At 31.3% G+C, this 17,527-nt stretch overlaps 1 protein-coding gene across 13 annotated transcripts in view; it reads left to right on the top strand.

Moving 5' to 3' along the window:
* LOC127735043 (leucine-rich repeat-containing protein 49-like) overlaps positions 1 to 17,527 on the top strand; it is a 98,013-nt gene that overhangs the window by 35,583 nt on the left and 44,903 nt on the right. For 6 of the 13 annotated variants that reach the window (XM_052245138.1, XM_052245141.1, XM_052245139.1 and 3 more), the window contains 2 exons: positions 1,718 to 1,779; positions 12,964 to 13,111. In XM_052245138.1, the coding sequence (XP_052101098.1) occupies positions 1,718 to 1,779; positions 12,964 to 13,111 (210 nt within the window). Of the gene's footprint in view, positions 1 to 1,717; positions 1,780 to 12,963; positions 13,112 to 14,215; positions 16,654 to 17,527 lie in introns of those variants that run through there. The other 7 variants (XM_052245133.1, XM_052245135.1, XM_052245136.1 and 4 more) reach the window with 2 other exon arrangements.

Here is a 17,527-nt window from a genome sequence, read left to right on the forward strand (position 1 = left end):
ATGGTATAATATGGTTAAGACGTTTCCAATTGTTTTTTAAAGTTTGTGTTTATAAAGCATTGTAACACTGCTCTACCAGGTAAGGGGAAGGGTGGAGTGCACAAACACTGCTCTACCAGGTAAGGGGAAGAGTGGAGTGCACAAAAACATGTTTAACCTTGACACTTACCGTATTTCTGTCCTCAGTCAGGAGCCTGTAATTCAATCATTGTCATTGGTTGCTGCTTATCATATAGTTTTGTCATGTCAGGGCCTTTTATAGCTTACTATTTAGTATGGGTTTTGTCAATTGTTAAATGCAGTACAGTCAGCACAGTGACCTATATTTGCTTACATCCACTTCATTTGAACTCTGTTGGATAGTTGTCTCATTGTCAATCATACCACATCTCCTTATTTTTATAATAGTATATGAAGAAATAATAAAATGAAAATTCTGGTATGGTAATTTGTTGCATACTAGCTGTGGAATCATTTATTTTTCGTGGATTTAGGATATTTTGCAATTTAAATGGATATTTGTTTTTTGTTGTTTTGCCAAAGTCGGCATACAAGCCTTAAGAAAAGTTTTACTTCGTTTAAATTCATGGTTTACCTATATCTACAAAATCCACAAGAATTGGTATTCCATGAATAATAATGATACATAGAAACTTGTCTAAACCTAACCCTGATAACTGGAAACTTGTCAAAACACATATAATGAATTTTCTTGAGTATTGATTCAATCTTTTTTTAACCCTTATACCTGTGTTATTCAAGCAAAATCCCTATGAGGGGTCAGTTAAGACTGGTTTTATTATATATGAGAGTGCCATATTATTTTTTACATTTTTATATATTTTAAGATTTGTTGGAATATTTGATGATTTGAAATATGTAAAAGCCTTACATAAACTAATATTGAATTGAGGAGTTTATAGTACTATATTGTATTTATGATCTCAGTGTAAAATGTTAACCATTCTACTATTATAAAAACAATACAGTAAAATCAAATATATCGCATATAAACCAAGTTTTATCTAAAAGCTTTAATTATTTTTTTATTATCAGTTCAATTTATGCTATTTTCTTAGTTTCATGCTTTCACATATAAATTATTTTCATTTATATTGTTAATTAAAACTGCATTTCATTTTAATCTATTGTCATATTCTGTTAACTGTGCAAAATTTTTCTCAATTATCTAATTGATTGATAATTGATTCATCTCCTTTTATCCTATTTAATGTTGAAATCATAGATGTGAAATAGTTTTTTTTTATTTGGTCTTAGTTTTTCTTTTCTTACCTTTTAATAATGCATATGCACATTTCAGGCCAGTATTGAAAAATAGATTTTTACCTTCTCAGACAGGCCAGTTTCCAAATTTAAAATGCATTCATATATCAATTTGTGTTGTTTAGACACTCATTTTTTTTCCATAGTGTGGATTCATTTATTTTTGTTGATATCAATTTCATGGTTCTGGAAGAAATTGCTACTTTGAGAGATCCTCATTTGATTGCTTCATATACTATACTCCAATACCTAAAAATTTATTTTTGTCAAGTGTTTTTCAATTTTTGATTTTCCTCTACCCTTGAAATCCACAGAAGTTGGTATTCCATTACTGTATGATATCCAGAATATTTTTTTCTCTTCAAAAGTTGACGATAGAGTAGTCTTTCTTTGTTCTATTTTTGAATAAGGACTAAAATATATGATTTTTCAGGTTGATGTAGACAATTTACCAAGCTTACAGAGGCTGTTTCTTAGTTTTAATGAAATTTCAAGGTAAGTTATACAGAATATGTATGAATTAAGGGTATTCGTTAATTTAACTCTCCTGATAATGGCTCTACAATGGTATGCATTTTATCCAAGCCTGTCTGCAAGTTTCTCTTGTTTTGCAGAGTTTTACATTAGTTCTGATATTGCTATTAAACCATTATGATGAATGGGTTACATTTTATTGCTGCAGTCATCTTAGATTCAAGGCAGTTCAGCAACATATTTAATTGGGACTGACACAAGAGAAGAATTCATATGGATACTGTTTCTGAATGACTGTTATTTATTTTTTTTGAAGATGTTCTTCATAGGTTGAATCTGTTCAGAAGACAGTGTGTACAGAAAAAATTAAGAGTAAAATCTTATTCTTCCTCGATTCTTCCTTGATTCAATTGTCCAAATATTACTGTGACAGCATGTTTACAATTGACATTTGACATTATTGTATGCTAAGTGAAGTGCATATCAATTTTAATGCTCTTTTCAGTGGCGTATCTATGCCATTTTTACGTGTACACCCGAACCTCGGTGAGGGGTCTGGGGCACCAGCGGGTCCAGGGCAGAGGACACCCTAGTAAGGTACAAAACCCCCCTGAAGCTCATGCGTTTTCAAGAAAGAGATACCATTTCTATCATTAAAAACATATAGCAACATTTTTTGTCAGTTGAAAACAAAACTTTACGACAAAAGAGATGATTTCAGCTTCCCAATTGTGAAATTTCCATTTCTATGTAGCAACATACCAGCAGCAACTGCTTATGGAGTATATATCTCCCAGCTGATACGATATTCCCGAGCTTGCATTTCCTATTGTGATTTTCTTAGTGCTTACAAAGAAGCTATTGAACCAAGAGTTCCTTATGGTGAAGTTGAAATCTTTCCTTCAAAATTTTTATGGCCATCATCACGAGTTGGTTGACCATTATGGAATAAAATTGAGAATGGAAACAGGGAATGCGTCCAAGAGACAACAACCAGACCAAAGAGCAGAAAACAGCCCAAGGCTACCAATGGGTCTTCAACACAGCGAGAAAATCCCGCACCCGGAGGTGGGCTTCTGTTTCACAGGTGACAACGGATATGTTCCAATTTGCTGTAACCACAATCCCGTCCACTTTTCCTCGAAATATGACCTACTGAATTAGAATTATTAGCGAGTTCGTACTTACATGAGCGACACGACTGGTGACTCGTGAGGTTCATGATCTGTTTACCATTACGGAGCACCTGAGACAACCTCTGGTTTTTGATGGGGTTCGTGATACTCAGTCTTTAGTTTTCGGTGTTGTGTTTTGTACTGTTGTTTGTCTTTTCATCATTTTTCATTTTTGTCATGGCATTGTCAGTTTGTTTTCGACTGATGAGTTTGGTATCTTTCGCCTCACTTTTATAGTTTAGTTTGTTTTGTTTTTTCAAGTGTTTTTTTTTCATTGTGTGGATTTAGAATTTAATGGTCATTTGTTTTAGAGAAAAAAAAATCAAAACCAGATACTTTAGAATATGTTTAAAAGGAGATGTGGGGTAAAACAATCAATCGACAAAATATTCCAAACTAAATAGAAATAATGAAAAAAAGCAAATCTCCATCTCAATGTTGTCGTTTTATCAGAGATATATATACACATATGTCTCTGGTTCTATTAATTATTTTGACTTCATCTAATTTTCTCACCCTTTTACGCGCAAATTTTGTTAATGGACACAGTCATGAAATAATTAATTTTCATTGATGGTCAGGTGTAACATAAAAATGCAATCCACTTATGGTATTTCAGCAGATAATGAATTGCTTTAAACAATAGTAAATTGAGTAGAATTCACAGTAGTGTGCTTTTAACCAGTTCTTCTAATTTATTTGGATTAAAATATATTTTCTCCAAAATTGATATGCATGCCCGGGCATTTTGATGTAAACGTAGCTATGCGCCTGCATTTCTATTGGAATTATTTTATGTATTGTTATAGAATAATAATATTGTCAATCATAACAAAATATTAGCACAGACATTAAAACAATGAAAATTGTGTGGAGTATTAAATATATAATTGAAGAGAATAGAGAATGGAAATGGGGAATGTGTCAATGACAGCCCAAGGCAATGAAATGGTCTTCAATACAGTGAGAAAATCCCTCACCTGGAAGCATGTGACATGAACCTAGAAGTTGATACTATATAGATTTTATTAACATAGAAGATGTACTGAAAAGAAAATAAACAGTCGAATATTAATTATTTCTTAACATAAAAAGCATTGTTAGATAAGGTTAAGAAATTATTGTCCATTGGTAGATGGGGCCAAAAATGCTTATAAAATTGTTGAACACATATTGCATAGTGATACTATGTAATTAACTAGTTCAATGCAATTTATCTGCTCAGATAGAATATTTGCATGTAAACAAATTTCAGTTTATTTTTTCTTTTCTTGTCTTTAAAGCCAGTTCTTATAGGTTAGTGTAGATAACTAGTGTTAAATTTCCATACATAATTCTCATTGAGCAATGTCTGACTTAATAAGAAATTTGTTTCTTGATCAGAAGCACAAACAGTTGAGTAGATTTACTCTTAGGCTTCAAGATGTATAGTTGCCCAGACATGTAGTCAGATGGTAGTTTAAGGGGGGTTTGGGGTTGAAATGAAAACCAAAAAGAGCTTTTGAAGTTTAAATTCTCTTAGAACATTGACAAGAATTTGGATAATATCTGGGTTAACACATGGATAAAGTGGACTTAGCCTCTTAGGTATTCTTTAGGTTGTTTTGTTAAGTTGAAGTAAGATGGATGATGAAAATAAATGAGTTCTGCCCTATGATTTCCAGTATATTGTATCATGATGACTATATAATAAGGAAATTGCATATGAAATAACCTGTTTATTTAAATACATCAGTTGAAATTTTTGATCAGTTGAATATGTGTAATCATGCAATATATTAATTTTATTAAACAGGTTCTTATAAAAAATCAGATATCAAGTTACTTTTAATGATTTGTATGTGTTATTTATAACAGAAATATGTATAGAAATTGAATATATAGAGAGTACAAGTTCATTACCATGTATAGGAAAGTTGTAATGAATACCTTGGTTTATAAAAAGCGAGTCGTGTGGGTAATTACAGAATTTTTTAATTAACTCGTTCATCTCTATACAAATTTTTCAATCCTTAGCTTTCTTCAATCTTTTTTGTGTGTCCCACTTTTAACAAAAGTAAATCAGAAAGTAAAATTGAAAAATTCAATAGTTTTTTAACTTGTAAATGCATTTAGAGTGAAAATTTTGTGTGTGTTACAAGGCAATATTGATCAGAAACACCAGTTTGGTAATTTGGTTTATTTGAATGTGTCTTTATTCTGCCAAATATGATTTATATGGTTTCAGTATAATATTTGACATGTTTGACTAAGATATATTATAGCTATGTGAAGTGGTGTTATAGTTTGTTCTCTTTTGAAAGTTTAATGAGCTATTTGACATACTGTAACAATTTGAAATGGTCAAAATTTGTTAAAAAAAAAAAGGTGAATAAATTGTGATAGATGTGCAGTATATGTCTCCTGATGGATTCAAGTTTACTCTGAATGTGTAGTATATGCACCAGCATTTGTTCTAATTCACTGCAGCTGTTATGTAATATTTACCGCAATATACTCACATGGATTTAAAGAAATAAAATGAATAACGTAAAAATAGGATGAAATCTTAACTGAATATAAAATATTCATCTTTTTAAACATTTAATATTTTGAGCAAAAACAAAAACAAAGGTCTTAAAAGTTTGTTGACTTGACTCGAATGGACAGTAAATAACTTATTGAGGGATTAAAGTTTTGGAGTGGACCATTAACAATGTCTCGAAGAGAGATGATGGATTTTGAGAGATTTAAACAGCAGTTACTTCACTGTCTGTGTGAAAGACATAGGAAAATGGACAAGTTAGGTGTTAAGGGAATTTCATTTTCAATAAAAAATGCCAAAAAGGTAGGCAATGAATCGCTGGACCAGGATGTGACTCCACGACTTACTTGGAGGAGAAATAGGTAATTTTTTTCTTAATAGCAAGTGAAGTGCTTTTTAGGTTTTTTTTTTTAAAGATTGGAGCAATATAAAATTTTGTCTTTCAAATCTTATTGATCATGATTTTTGTTTGTCATCCTAATTATACCCCCACTCTTAAAGTGGAGGTTATATTGGATTCACGTTGTTATTCTGTCAGTCCTTCCAACAAATATTTCTATTCTCAGAAATTACTACTACTAGGGGGTGTTTGTAATGACCTTGACTACCCATGAGGGTCTTGCAAGATCATTTTCAGAAACTATTTAACAGAACTTCTTTTTATTTGGTCAGCAACTTGGCAGTGAAGAGTTGTAATTGTGAGCACTTTTCAGATATGTTAGACAGCTCCTGTCTGTTTGCTTTGAACTTTTTATTATGTTGAATGAACTTAAAATTTTGTGCCACACATTTCTCAAGTATTACTTAACAGAAAGACTTTATACATATACCTGGTCAGCAGCTTGGCAGTGAAGAATTGAAACACTGATAGTCCACAGCAGTAGTACCTACACAGTTGTGGTTAAAGTGTATGATATAAATCAGATCTTTCCCGATCTTTGGTGAATGATACACCTTGGGGTGAAAAAGAACCCTTTTAAATTTTGGTCAAAGGTTAAGGTTAAAGCAGCAATTAAAAGACTGAGATGTGGTCAATTTTTTTGAATTCCCACATTTGACATAAATTGTCAACATACTATAAGGTCTTTAATGTACTTGACATGAACTTTTGTTTCTTCTGCTACAGATCCATAAAGATATCAACTCTGCTTATGCATCCATGGTACTTTTATAATTTTATATATGTTATTTTCTTTAATAAATTTTTTGGAAAAAAAGGTGTAAACAAATCTGGCATTCATAATTAACGTTAAAAAAATCTAGACCACTGAAATCACTTAACAAAGTTTATACAGTCATCTCTAGGGTGTCATATTTTACAAATATTATCTGATGCATATGACCAACTAACATTGCCAACTATTATTTTTAAAAGAACATTAGGATAAATCAAAACATTTATTTCCAATTTCATGGCAGTTTATTATAGACTCACCTTCAAAAGATGTTTCTTTATGATTGTGCACACTTCAGTTTCAATTTACAATTACAACAGCTAGAGATTACAATGTTTTTGTTCCATTTGCACTGGATGTGAACAGCGACATGTTTTGTCTGAGAATGGGTATATATCAGTGAAATCAAAATGTTTTAAATTGATCTATCTGCTTTATAGCAATAAAAATCTATTCAATTAGGTTTTTAGAATTTTCCCCTCCACCACATATGCTAGGTCTTAGCTTGCTAATGGAGCCTACTGTATTAACATGATAAAGTTTTAAATATATAAATAGATCTTTCCCAGTTATTGAAGACCATGTATTATGACTTGTAGTTGTTCCACATTTCTTGCTTTGCTCTATGATGATCTTTTTGGTTATCAAACCACATTTTCTTATATCTTTATTTGAATTTGTACTGAACAAATCATATAACAAATAACATTTTTACAGGTGAAAACCTTGTTCAACAAATTAAATTCCCTTAGTTTTAGAACGGAAATAATGGTGCCATTTTAGAAATTTTGCTGAAATCAAAATCTAATTTGTTGTTGAACTGAAATAAGAATTTTAAATATTCAAACAAAACTAATTATCTTTGTGGTTAACTATTTAATCAGACAAGAGAGTAAATTTGTTGAAAGAGACAAGGATATTTTAGTTTGACATGAAACATACAAGAAGGAATCAATATTAGAACAGGGTTTAAATCGATATAAGAGCGGTCCTACCTACCCATTAAAAGCTGTCTTTTATATATACTGTAAATATTATGCATGCAACCTTCAAACGATACCTCTTTTTATACTTTCTATAAGAATTGACCTATTGTTGATGTTTGTATATATAAAATATATTGTGTAGTTTAACCCATTCAGTTCCCAGTTAAATAAAGCTGTCTTGTGGTTATTTAAAAAATAAATTTTCTGGATAATATACATGCTGGAATTTGTTTTTTACTAATTGACAGTTTGTCTTTTTAAGAAGATTTAAAGTAATCATGCAGATTAGATCCAAACTGATCAGTGAAACAGGCGTTTGTTTATTTCACTCAAATTTTTAAATCTTTATATAGAAGGAGTTTATTTACCTTTGTTTTTCACAGTTTTCTTGTTTGGTATATGAATTTCATGTACCAGTAATATCATAAAAGATCTTTGTGATAAAAATGTATTGAGTAAAGAACAATGGAAAGGAGGATAATTTATTTTATTTTGCAACTTTATTGGAACTCTTGATATGTGATTTCAATTTAGATTTGTATTTAATGGAAATGTACAACTGAGATTTCTATTAATTTCGTAAATTTTATGGAATAATTTGAGATTCAAAACTCGATAAGCAACAAGTATACATGGATATTTATTGAGCAAATAGTTTCATTTGAAATGGAATTATAAATATGTTGTCCATATAATGTAAAGACAATTTTATGCATGATGCATTAAGGACTGAGAGGGAAGACACAATTTTATCATGTGGCATTACAGAAATTATAGAGAAAAAGTGAAGAATTGTCGCAATGGCAGAAAGTAAGTGTGTCTATTTTGAAATAGAAATTTGTATCTCTTTGTTTTTCTGGGTTTTTATTTTTTATAAAAATAAAAGTATTATAATCCATAATTGTAAATTAAGGTAAGATGATAAATTTTAATCCTTTGTAAACATTTGATGAAATTAAGCCTTTTTCTTTGCAATAATTTCTTTTTAAATGCATCTTATGAACGAACAGTAATGTCATATAGCGACAGATCAGATACATGTACAAAAAATATAAAAGGGACCCAATATTTGTGACTGACTGAGGGTTTTTTTTCATGAACTAATCGATATATAATAAGAGCTTTTTTTAATTGTCTCAAAGTGAATTTAGTAAACATAGGATTCTAAGTTTGAAAAATATAGAGTTTATATTCTGAATTAGACATGTAATACCAGCAAAAACAAAAAAAACAAAAATTTCAAAAGAGAAATTTCAAATTAAAGAATTGTCACTTTGTATAATTGTGTTTCTAACAAATTGCAGCTGTATTGTTCATTTAAATGAGACTAATATCACTTTTTTGGCATTTTACGTTCCTGGAAATTGGCATTACTTTTCCGCGAAAAAAATATGACGTTTCCGGGAAAAAAAGTCTACGTTTCCGCTAATAAATACCTTACTTTTCCGGGAAAATAGTTACGATTCTGGAAAAAATAAATAATTACTTTTCCAGGAAAATAATTACGGAATACTTGTTGAACGAAAGCAAAGTGAAAATAAAAATGAATTAAATATCTATTAAGTTAATATTGAATCTGAATCTAAGTCATCATAACATGCAAGTAAAATTCATCATTAAAATGGATTAAAACATATGTTTAAAAGTCAGCACTAATCAGATATATCTTGACATGAGTTCAAAAATCAGTTCATGCAGAATATTTGTGGCCAACGCGTCATACAAAGTTTACACCGTTTACAAGTTTTGTGCTTTGTTCAACAAGGAAGTCCATCTTATCCTTTTCCTCCAGTAAGCCAAACCAAAGAAATGTGTCAGCCATTTTCCAAAATCCAAATTTCTGTCCTTGTAATCGACACTAAGACCTTTTTACTGAATTTTAGGCCACCAACTTTGTCCAAAATGAAAGTAAACCTACCAGCAACTGATTGTAGCAGCATGACATGTTTTTGATAAAGCAGTATGCATTGCACATTCAAAGTCAATATGAACTGCCTCGGGATGGAGAGTTAGTCTTCGGGTAGTGCAAAAATCAATTAGCAGATCCCACATTTTGATATAAAATAAATAATTTATCTAACATATACTCAAATATTTATAATTTACTACCAGGTAAATTTGCGGAAAAGTAATAAATACAATTTCTGGAAACGTATACTTTAAGTTTCCGGAAAGTAGTATTGGAACTTTGAAAAATTAGCGGAAACGCAATACGCCCCACTTTTTTGATAAATAATGAATTAAGTTAAGATGGCTAAATGGTGAAAAATGAATAAATTGTAATGCTGTATTCATTGTATTATTAATGAATTGAAACATTTTTTAACAAATTTTCAGTTGGAATTTTTTTTTACAATTTTGAGATATTTGTACTTTTAACCTGATTGTCAGTTTGAAAATACCAGAAGTGTAAATTGTAAGACAACTCTATTAAGAACCAACCATCATAATGTTGTCACTCCACTTGACTTTAAACTTAAAGCAAAAAAGAATCAATATTATGACTCATGTCGCTTACTTTGTCAACCTGCATAATAATTTTTATAACTGGTTAAAATGTTTGAAATTTTAATTTGCTTTGTACAAAACCAACGCCGTAAGTTGAGTTTTCACCATGCTAGTTCCCATTTAACATGTCTCTGAGAAAACATGTCTTTCTACTTAGACATATTATTCAAAAGTACCATTTTAAGACATAGGTTGAACCCAGCATGGGCTTTAATCCACTAACTCTTGCACTCGAGGCCATCCTGTTTCCAGGAGACTGCAGAGCAGTTTTTCTCTGTTGAAAATTCATCATAATATGGTGTACTGAATGTATGTATACAACAATAAAATAGACCTGAGGAATGAAAATATGCTGATTTTAAATAGATGCACATATTTCTGGAATAAAATTCATAGTGCTTGCAATTGATTAGATCTATACACCATAAGCAAAAGATTAAGGAGACCAAATTTCCATAAATAATTGGGAATATACAAACCAGACAATCCTAAAGAGAACTGCAGAGAGTAACTACCCAAATTAAATGAACATCAATTATGTAAAAAGTATGAGAATGGTTAAGAATGTGTTGATAACCTATCATATTCAATATAGAATTTAACTAAGTGTATATCAGAAGAAGTCAAGTAACAGTTTTAAATTGGTGCTTCAGATTAGTATCAGTTATAAAGTCATTTAAAAGTTTTCAAATAGATTTAAACGTGATACCGTATTGAATAAGATTTAAATATGATATAAAGTCGGGAAAAAGTATGGTTTTCAAACTTTTAACCAGTCATCATATTTTAGTTGTCAAAATCTCAAGTTTCTGTTGATTATATTCTATTGATTCTGTCAGATTTTAGAGACAGTTAAAGAATGCCAAAGGGAATATGAACCTTAAACTTCTGCTTTTATGTTATTATTCATGTGACAAATTTAATCTTGCATTACATGTTAAAGATTCCTTTTGTAGTTAGGTTTAATGAGTTTGTAAGAGGATGAGTGCTATGAACAGATTTAAAGAATAAGATACAATAAACGAATTTTAGCAGAATGTTCGAAATTTCTTAGCATTTGACATCCATCTTCTAAGTGATTTAATGTCCCATATATTGTCAGTGATAAAGTCTAAAAACCTGAATCTGAGGTCAATACACAACAATAGAGATCATTATTCTTTGGTAGATAAAGAGATTGGTGCCAAATTGACAGACAGAAGATTTCAGCAGTACCTGTTTTCAAAAGTGTCATATTTTTTGAAAGACAATACATATTTACTTATTATTTTTATAAATGTTCAAATGTTCTTTGCTTGAACTCTGAAAATTTTAGAGCAACGTGAGTGGTTAAGAACATTATTGTCTTTAATATAACTTTGACTCAACTGAGGGTTATCTGTATAAATTTTCTTTCGTATGTATCAGTCCACTGAACTACTGATAACTCCACCTAACATAGTAAGGTATTATAGTGATGCTCATGTATATCCATCTGTATGTCCAATGAACTACTGATAACTCTACCTAACATAGTTTGGTATTATAGTGATGTTCATGTATGTCCATCTATATGTCCACTGAACTACTGATAACTCCACCTAACATAGTAAGGTATTATAGTGATGCTCATGTATATCCATCTATATGTCCACTGAACTACTGATAACTCCACCTAACATAGTAAGGTATTATAGTGATGCTCATGTATATCCATCTGTATGTCCACTGAACTACTGATAACTCCACCTAACATAGTAAGGTATTATAGTGATGCTCATGTATATCCATCTATATGTCCACTGAACTACTGATAACTCCACCTAACATAGTAAGGTATTATAGTGATGCTCATGTATATCCATCTATATGTCCGATGAACTACTGATAACTCTACCTAACATAGTAAGGTATTATAGTGATGCTCATGTATATCCATCTGTATGTCCACTGAACTACTGATAACTCCACCTAACATAGTAAGGTATTATAGTGATGCTCATGTATATCCATCTATATGTCCACTGAACTACTGATAACTCTACCTAACATAGTAAGGTATTATAGTGATGCTCATGTATATCCATCTGTATGTCCACTGAACTACTGATAACTCCACCTAACATAGTAAGGTATTATAGTGATGCTCATGTATATCCATATATCAGTCCACTGAACTACTGATAACTCCACCTAACATAGTAAGGTATTATAGTGATGCTCATGTATATCCATATATCAGTCCACTGAACTACTGATAACTCCACCTAACATATAGTATGGTATTATAGTGATGCTCATGTATATCCATCTATATGTCCACACAAGAGGAGAAATCCTTAGCCAAATGTGTTAAATTTTCTATGAACTTATTTTCAATGAAATACAGGTTGGTTCCTTGTTTGTCAATTTACTTTTTTTACCAGAGTAATGGCCCTTGAATGACAAAAAGAAATGTAATTTACTGGTTTCAGAATGATAGAAATCCCTAGCATATGAATAGAAATTTTTATGGATTGCTATGGACAATCAATACCTGTTGGGTTTGATTTCTGTCAGTTTCACTTTTACTGTGATGGCCCTTGATTTAAAATCAAAATGCAGTTTAATAATTTATTGGATAATAAAACCAGTTCACTTTATATCCTTTTATTTGAAACAGAAAGATGAATGGAACTGTAATTAAATGTTTGGTGACCAAAAATATAGGTTTATTCCATTTAGAAAATATGATAACCTTTCATAAAGAAAATATGTAGGAAGTTTAAAGACTTATGAGCAGCGTTTTGGTTTTATGCCATAGAAAAAATTTAAGGAAAAAGAATCATTTTTTCATGAATTATCTTTCTTTGTTTCAGTTTTGAAGACATTGCTTGCCTTGGAGAATCTACTAGTCTGTCAGAAATCTCTCTCGATGGGAACCCTATCGCTCAGGAACAGTACTATAAACAGATTGTACTCAGACATATGCAACAACTTAAGCAGTTGGACATGAAAAGAGTTACGGTGAGTAATCAGTGAAAATTTGTAGGGGCTAATAGTGGTTATGATCAATATAGTTCAATACTTTGAACAAAGAAAGTGAGGTTAAGGGGGATAACTTATCATTTTATAAGCCAATATTTGTGAATTTAAATTATACTGATCGGAATTTAGTGATTTTGAGTACTGTGGATTCATTTATTTTCGTGGGAACCAATTTTCGTGGATAGAAGAAATTTTGCCTTTCCGTGGATATGTGATTTCATGGTTTTGCCAAAGTCTGCATACAACCTGATAGAAAATTTGTAATTCGTTGAACATAGAAATTCGTGGTTCACCTGTACCAATGAAAACCACGAAAATTGGTAGCCAACAAATAATAATAATTCCACAGTACTTTAAATTCAGAAATTATTGTGTGCATTAATTATTGCGAATTTTGAAGACTGAATAAAAATGGGAGGTTAATAATTATGATTTCAGCAAAAGCTTCATACAGATGTATGTATCAGATATCAGAATGCGATTTCTTATTATTGCAAAACTCACGCAATCACATTATTTGCATTCTTAAAAACCTCGCTATTATTTCCGAATTTTCAGTATTTGGATAAGATTGACCAATGAATTCGAATCATTATTATTGTATAGTACTGGAAAGTTTATAAAAGTAATTGTGAATTTATTCTCTACCATTGCATTATATATCCAATAAGGCTTGAAAATTGTGAGGACAACAGAAATGGATTTCTTATGATTTAAAAAATGTTGGCTTACAATAAAAGGATTATTGCACAAAGTTTATATATTATTTGTGCAAGCTCTTCCAATACAGTATTTTACTTTGAAAAATATTCACCAATATTAGTCTGTAGTGCACTAAACCTTTTAATACATGAACTTGAATATCCAATTTTTAAAAGATCTGGTTATGATGCTTACATAATGTATACTGAAAATCTGTGATTGAATATTTGTTTTGAAATACAATGTACTTGCTATTAGTTATACATCATATATATGTATATATATTCACATGAAACATGAATATCTGTTTTATTCAGATTGGTACATTGCATGTTTTGTCCTTGCACTTTTATTTACAAAATATTGGCATGTTTTGTCTGTAGGATTCTGCTACTTCTGTGTCTAGTCGTAGGCCTGGACCATATAATCCGCTGTACCATTTAATGTCATTGCCTGGATTTAGATCAAATTTGGTTAGTTCCGGGACCGCCATTCCTGCTGAGAACAACTTACATGGTACAAGTACTGATAACAAGCTTGTTACTGGTAATTTGATAACAAACAAATCTTCTAGCAGCCATTTCACTCCAGCTTTTCAGAGAACACATGTATCATCTTCTGCAGGTGATATGAGTAAAATTGGTTTAGTTGATGACAGTGACAACAAAGGAAAAAATTATCTTGGCATGCCAAGATTTATGACAGTGAAAGCCACAAATTGGGCAGTCAACACAACCGTGGCATCTAAAGCTAGTTCTGTATCTAACACAGTTATCCACACCACACCACAGAGACAGACCTTCTTACCTAATAAAACTGGCATGGCCACTAAACCTCAAACACCTTACACAGTATACAGGTCGTATACTTCAGTAGAACAGTTAAATGATAACAGCCCTAAACCATCCATGAAGAGACACACTTTGAGCCTAATGGATCCCTTGAGTACCTCTCCAATGTTCACTTTGTCTCCTGTTGAAAGTAACGATGACAGAGTTTGGAAATTTGGATCTGAACCCTCTATTCATCAAACTTCTGTCAATGCAACTAGACCTTTTTTAGAGAAGAACTTAAGGAATGGGTCTGAAACTTCTGTTGATCAAACATCTGTCAATGGTTCTTTAGATAGCATTCAAAATGTTAAAAAAACAGCAAGCACAGCATCAAGACCTAACTCTGAATATTCTGAATCTACCCAAAGCACTAAAACTTTGACAGAAACAGATTTGATAAATAGTGCTTCTAGACCTATCTCTGAATATTCTGTAACTAGTGAACAAACTTTACTAGCAGAAGGTGAAGATGTTTCAGAGGCCACAGATACTCTTTCTAGACCTATTTCTGAATATTCTGAAAATAGCAAGACAAAATTGTCAGAAAATATTCTACAAGGCAAAAATGTTTTCAGAAATTATTCTGATTCTGATTTGTCAAGAATCACTGAATCCAAGACAGCACAAGAACATAATGTTAGTTCAGTGATTAGTGATTCTAAAAATCTACTTGAAAAAACTTATGACAGAGAAAAACAAGAAAAATTTATGCCCTTTTGGAAGGTGATTGATAAGAAAATAGTTAGAGTTACTTGTTCTGAAGAAGAATTTGAAAAAATGAAATTAGACAAGGTTTCAGCAAGGAACATGGAAGTACAAAGGTCAAATGTGAAATCAGATTTTAACCTTAATGAAACAAAGGCAGATTCCAAATCACAACAGACTCTCAAAACAACTTTAGATGCAAAAATAGAAGTTTCCAATAGTATGGCCAATCTGTTGAATGATAGTGGTACTAAATCATTCGATAAGGAAGTACAGTTAAAACAAACAGGTGAACAATCTGATAAAAATATTGTTCTTAAGAAAGAAACATCTCTGTCAACAGACAAATATGACATTTCAATAACAAGAAATTTCTATCCGAAAAGTTATGGAATTGACCAGGTTACATTAATTATCCCTAAACCAGCTGAAGCAGTTGAAATCCCCAAATCTACTGGCACAGTTGAAATTCTTAAGTCAGCTGTAGAAGATGAAAAAAAGAAGAGCAAAGAGATAGTAAACACTGAACATACCTTTGACCCTCAGAAAAATAAAGGTCAGAGAAATGACACTAATCAGATTGAAAATCAAGTTAATGGTGAACTACATTCTGTCAAAACAAATAATTTACAGAGCTCAGCAGACAGCAAGCAGTCTCAAAATGCATCACCATTGAAGCCTTTAAAGACATCAGAATCTCTTCCAAATTTATGGACAGCAGATTCAAGTTCATTGGGAAATGTGAATGACAAAAACTTGACTGAAACAAGGGCAAATTCTGTCAGAAAATTGAAGGAGGACCAAAGCAAACATTTATTAGTTAAGGAACCACTAATTGCAGGAAGCCTGGCGCTAAAGTCCGAGAAACTAACCATCTTCAAAGAACAGCCATTACAAATCCAGAGTAAAACAACCATGGCTACTATACATGAAACTGAAAATGCAACTTCCCTAACAATGTCTGTACAAGGAGTTCAGCAAAAAACAGGAATGTCAAAATCTGTTTCTGCTCCATCTCTATCTGCTGTGGCTTTGTCAGAAAATACAGCTGAGAGCACCTGTAGTCCTTCCACATCTTTGGACCTAAGTATAGGTATGTCTTCTCAGCCTGCAACAATGACACTTGGTAGTACAGAATCTATTCCTTCAACACCTTCTCAACCAACTCGTAAAAATTCTGGTACAACGATGGGCCTATCTGTAGTCAAACAGTCTTTTAAGGCTACACCATTAATGTTGACATGCTCTGCTGTGTTTCCAGTAGTTATATCTCCTGTGAGGGTAATATATATGCATGCGTGTGCTGCATGGACAAATTTAAACTAACAGTATGATTACAAATTTATAATTCTTTTAATTTGAAAAGAACTTGTTTATATAAAATATAGGGACAAAAAGGAATGAGGAGTAGGGAAATTGTTTAAATTTATTTATTTTTTTGGTTAAAACGAATACTTTACTCTAAAAGTTTGTGGCTTTATTTTTAAAGCAAAGTCTGCTGTTTTTTCATGGTTATTTCAGTGGTCCAAAAGACAGTATCCTCTAAAAACTCTTATACTACATGTATAACCGTGAAAAAAGTTTGGAGACTTGCTGTTTTTATCGGCATCTGATGTGTCATAGTGATTTTCAAACTTAAAGATATTCTTTATTTTTTTTTTATTTGGTATGGACAGCTGAATATGATGTTAAATTTTGTTTAAGTAGGGAACATTATGAACTAGAAACGGGGAAGTTATGCAACTAGTATTTACTGAACATATTCATGATATGTAGACTTCAATGAATCTGCACTGATTTTATCTCTAATAAACTGATTTGGCATTATAAAATATACCTAATTAATAAAAGGATTGACATTTTGATTAAGTATGATATCATGATTTGATTAATGTGTAAAAAGCTTATTGATTATCTGTAGTTAACATGCATGCATGTATATCATCCTTACATTTATGACACCATGCTTCATGGCTTTCAATAAAATATTCATCAAACTCAATGCTATCTAATGGATGCTGAAAGCATTCTTAACTTTATTAGATATGGCAGATTTTACAGTATTGTGTTCTGCCTCCTACTTCCATGATAAATAATTAAAGAAGGCATTACACGAAAAAAAATTATATTTTCTGAAAATTTATTATCAGTAGAT

This window comes from Mytilus californianus, unplaced genomic scaffold (genome assembly GCF_021869535.1).
Source record: "Mytilus californianus isolate M0D057914Y unplaced genomic scaffold, xbMytCali1.0.p SCAF_3, whole genome shotgun sequence".
Taxonomy (NCBI): Eukaryota; Metazoa; Mollusca; class Bivalvia; order Mytilida; family Mytilidae; genus Mytilus; species Mytilus californianus.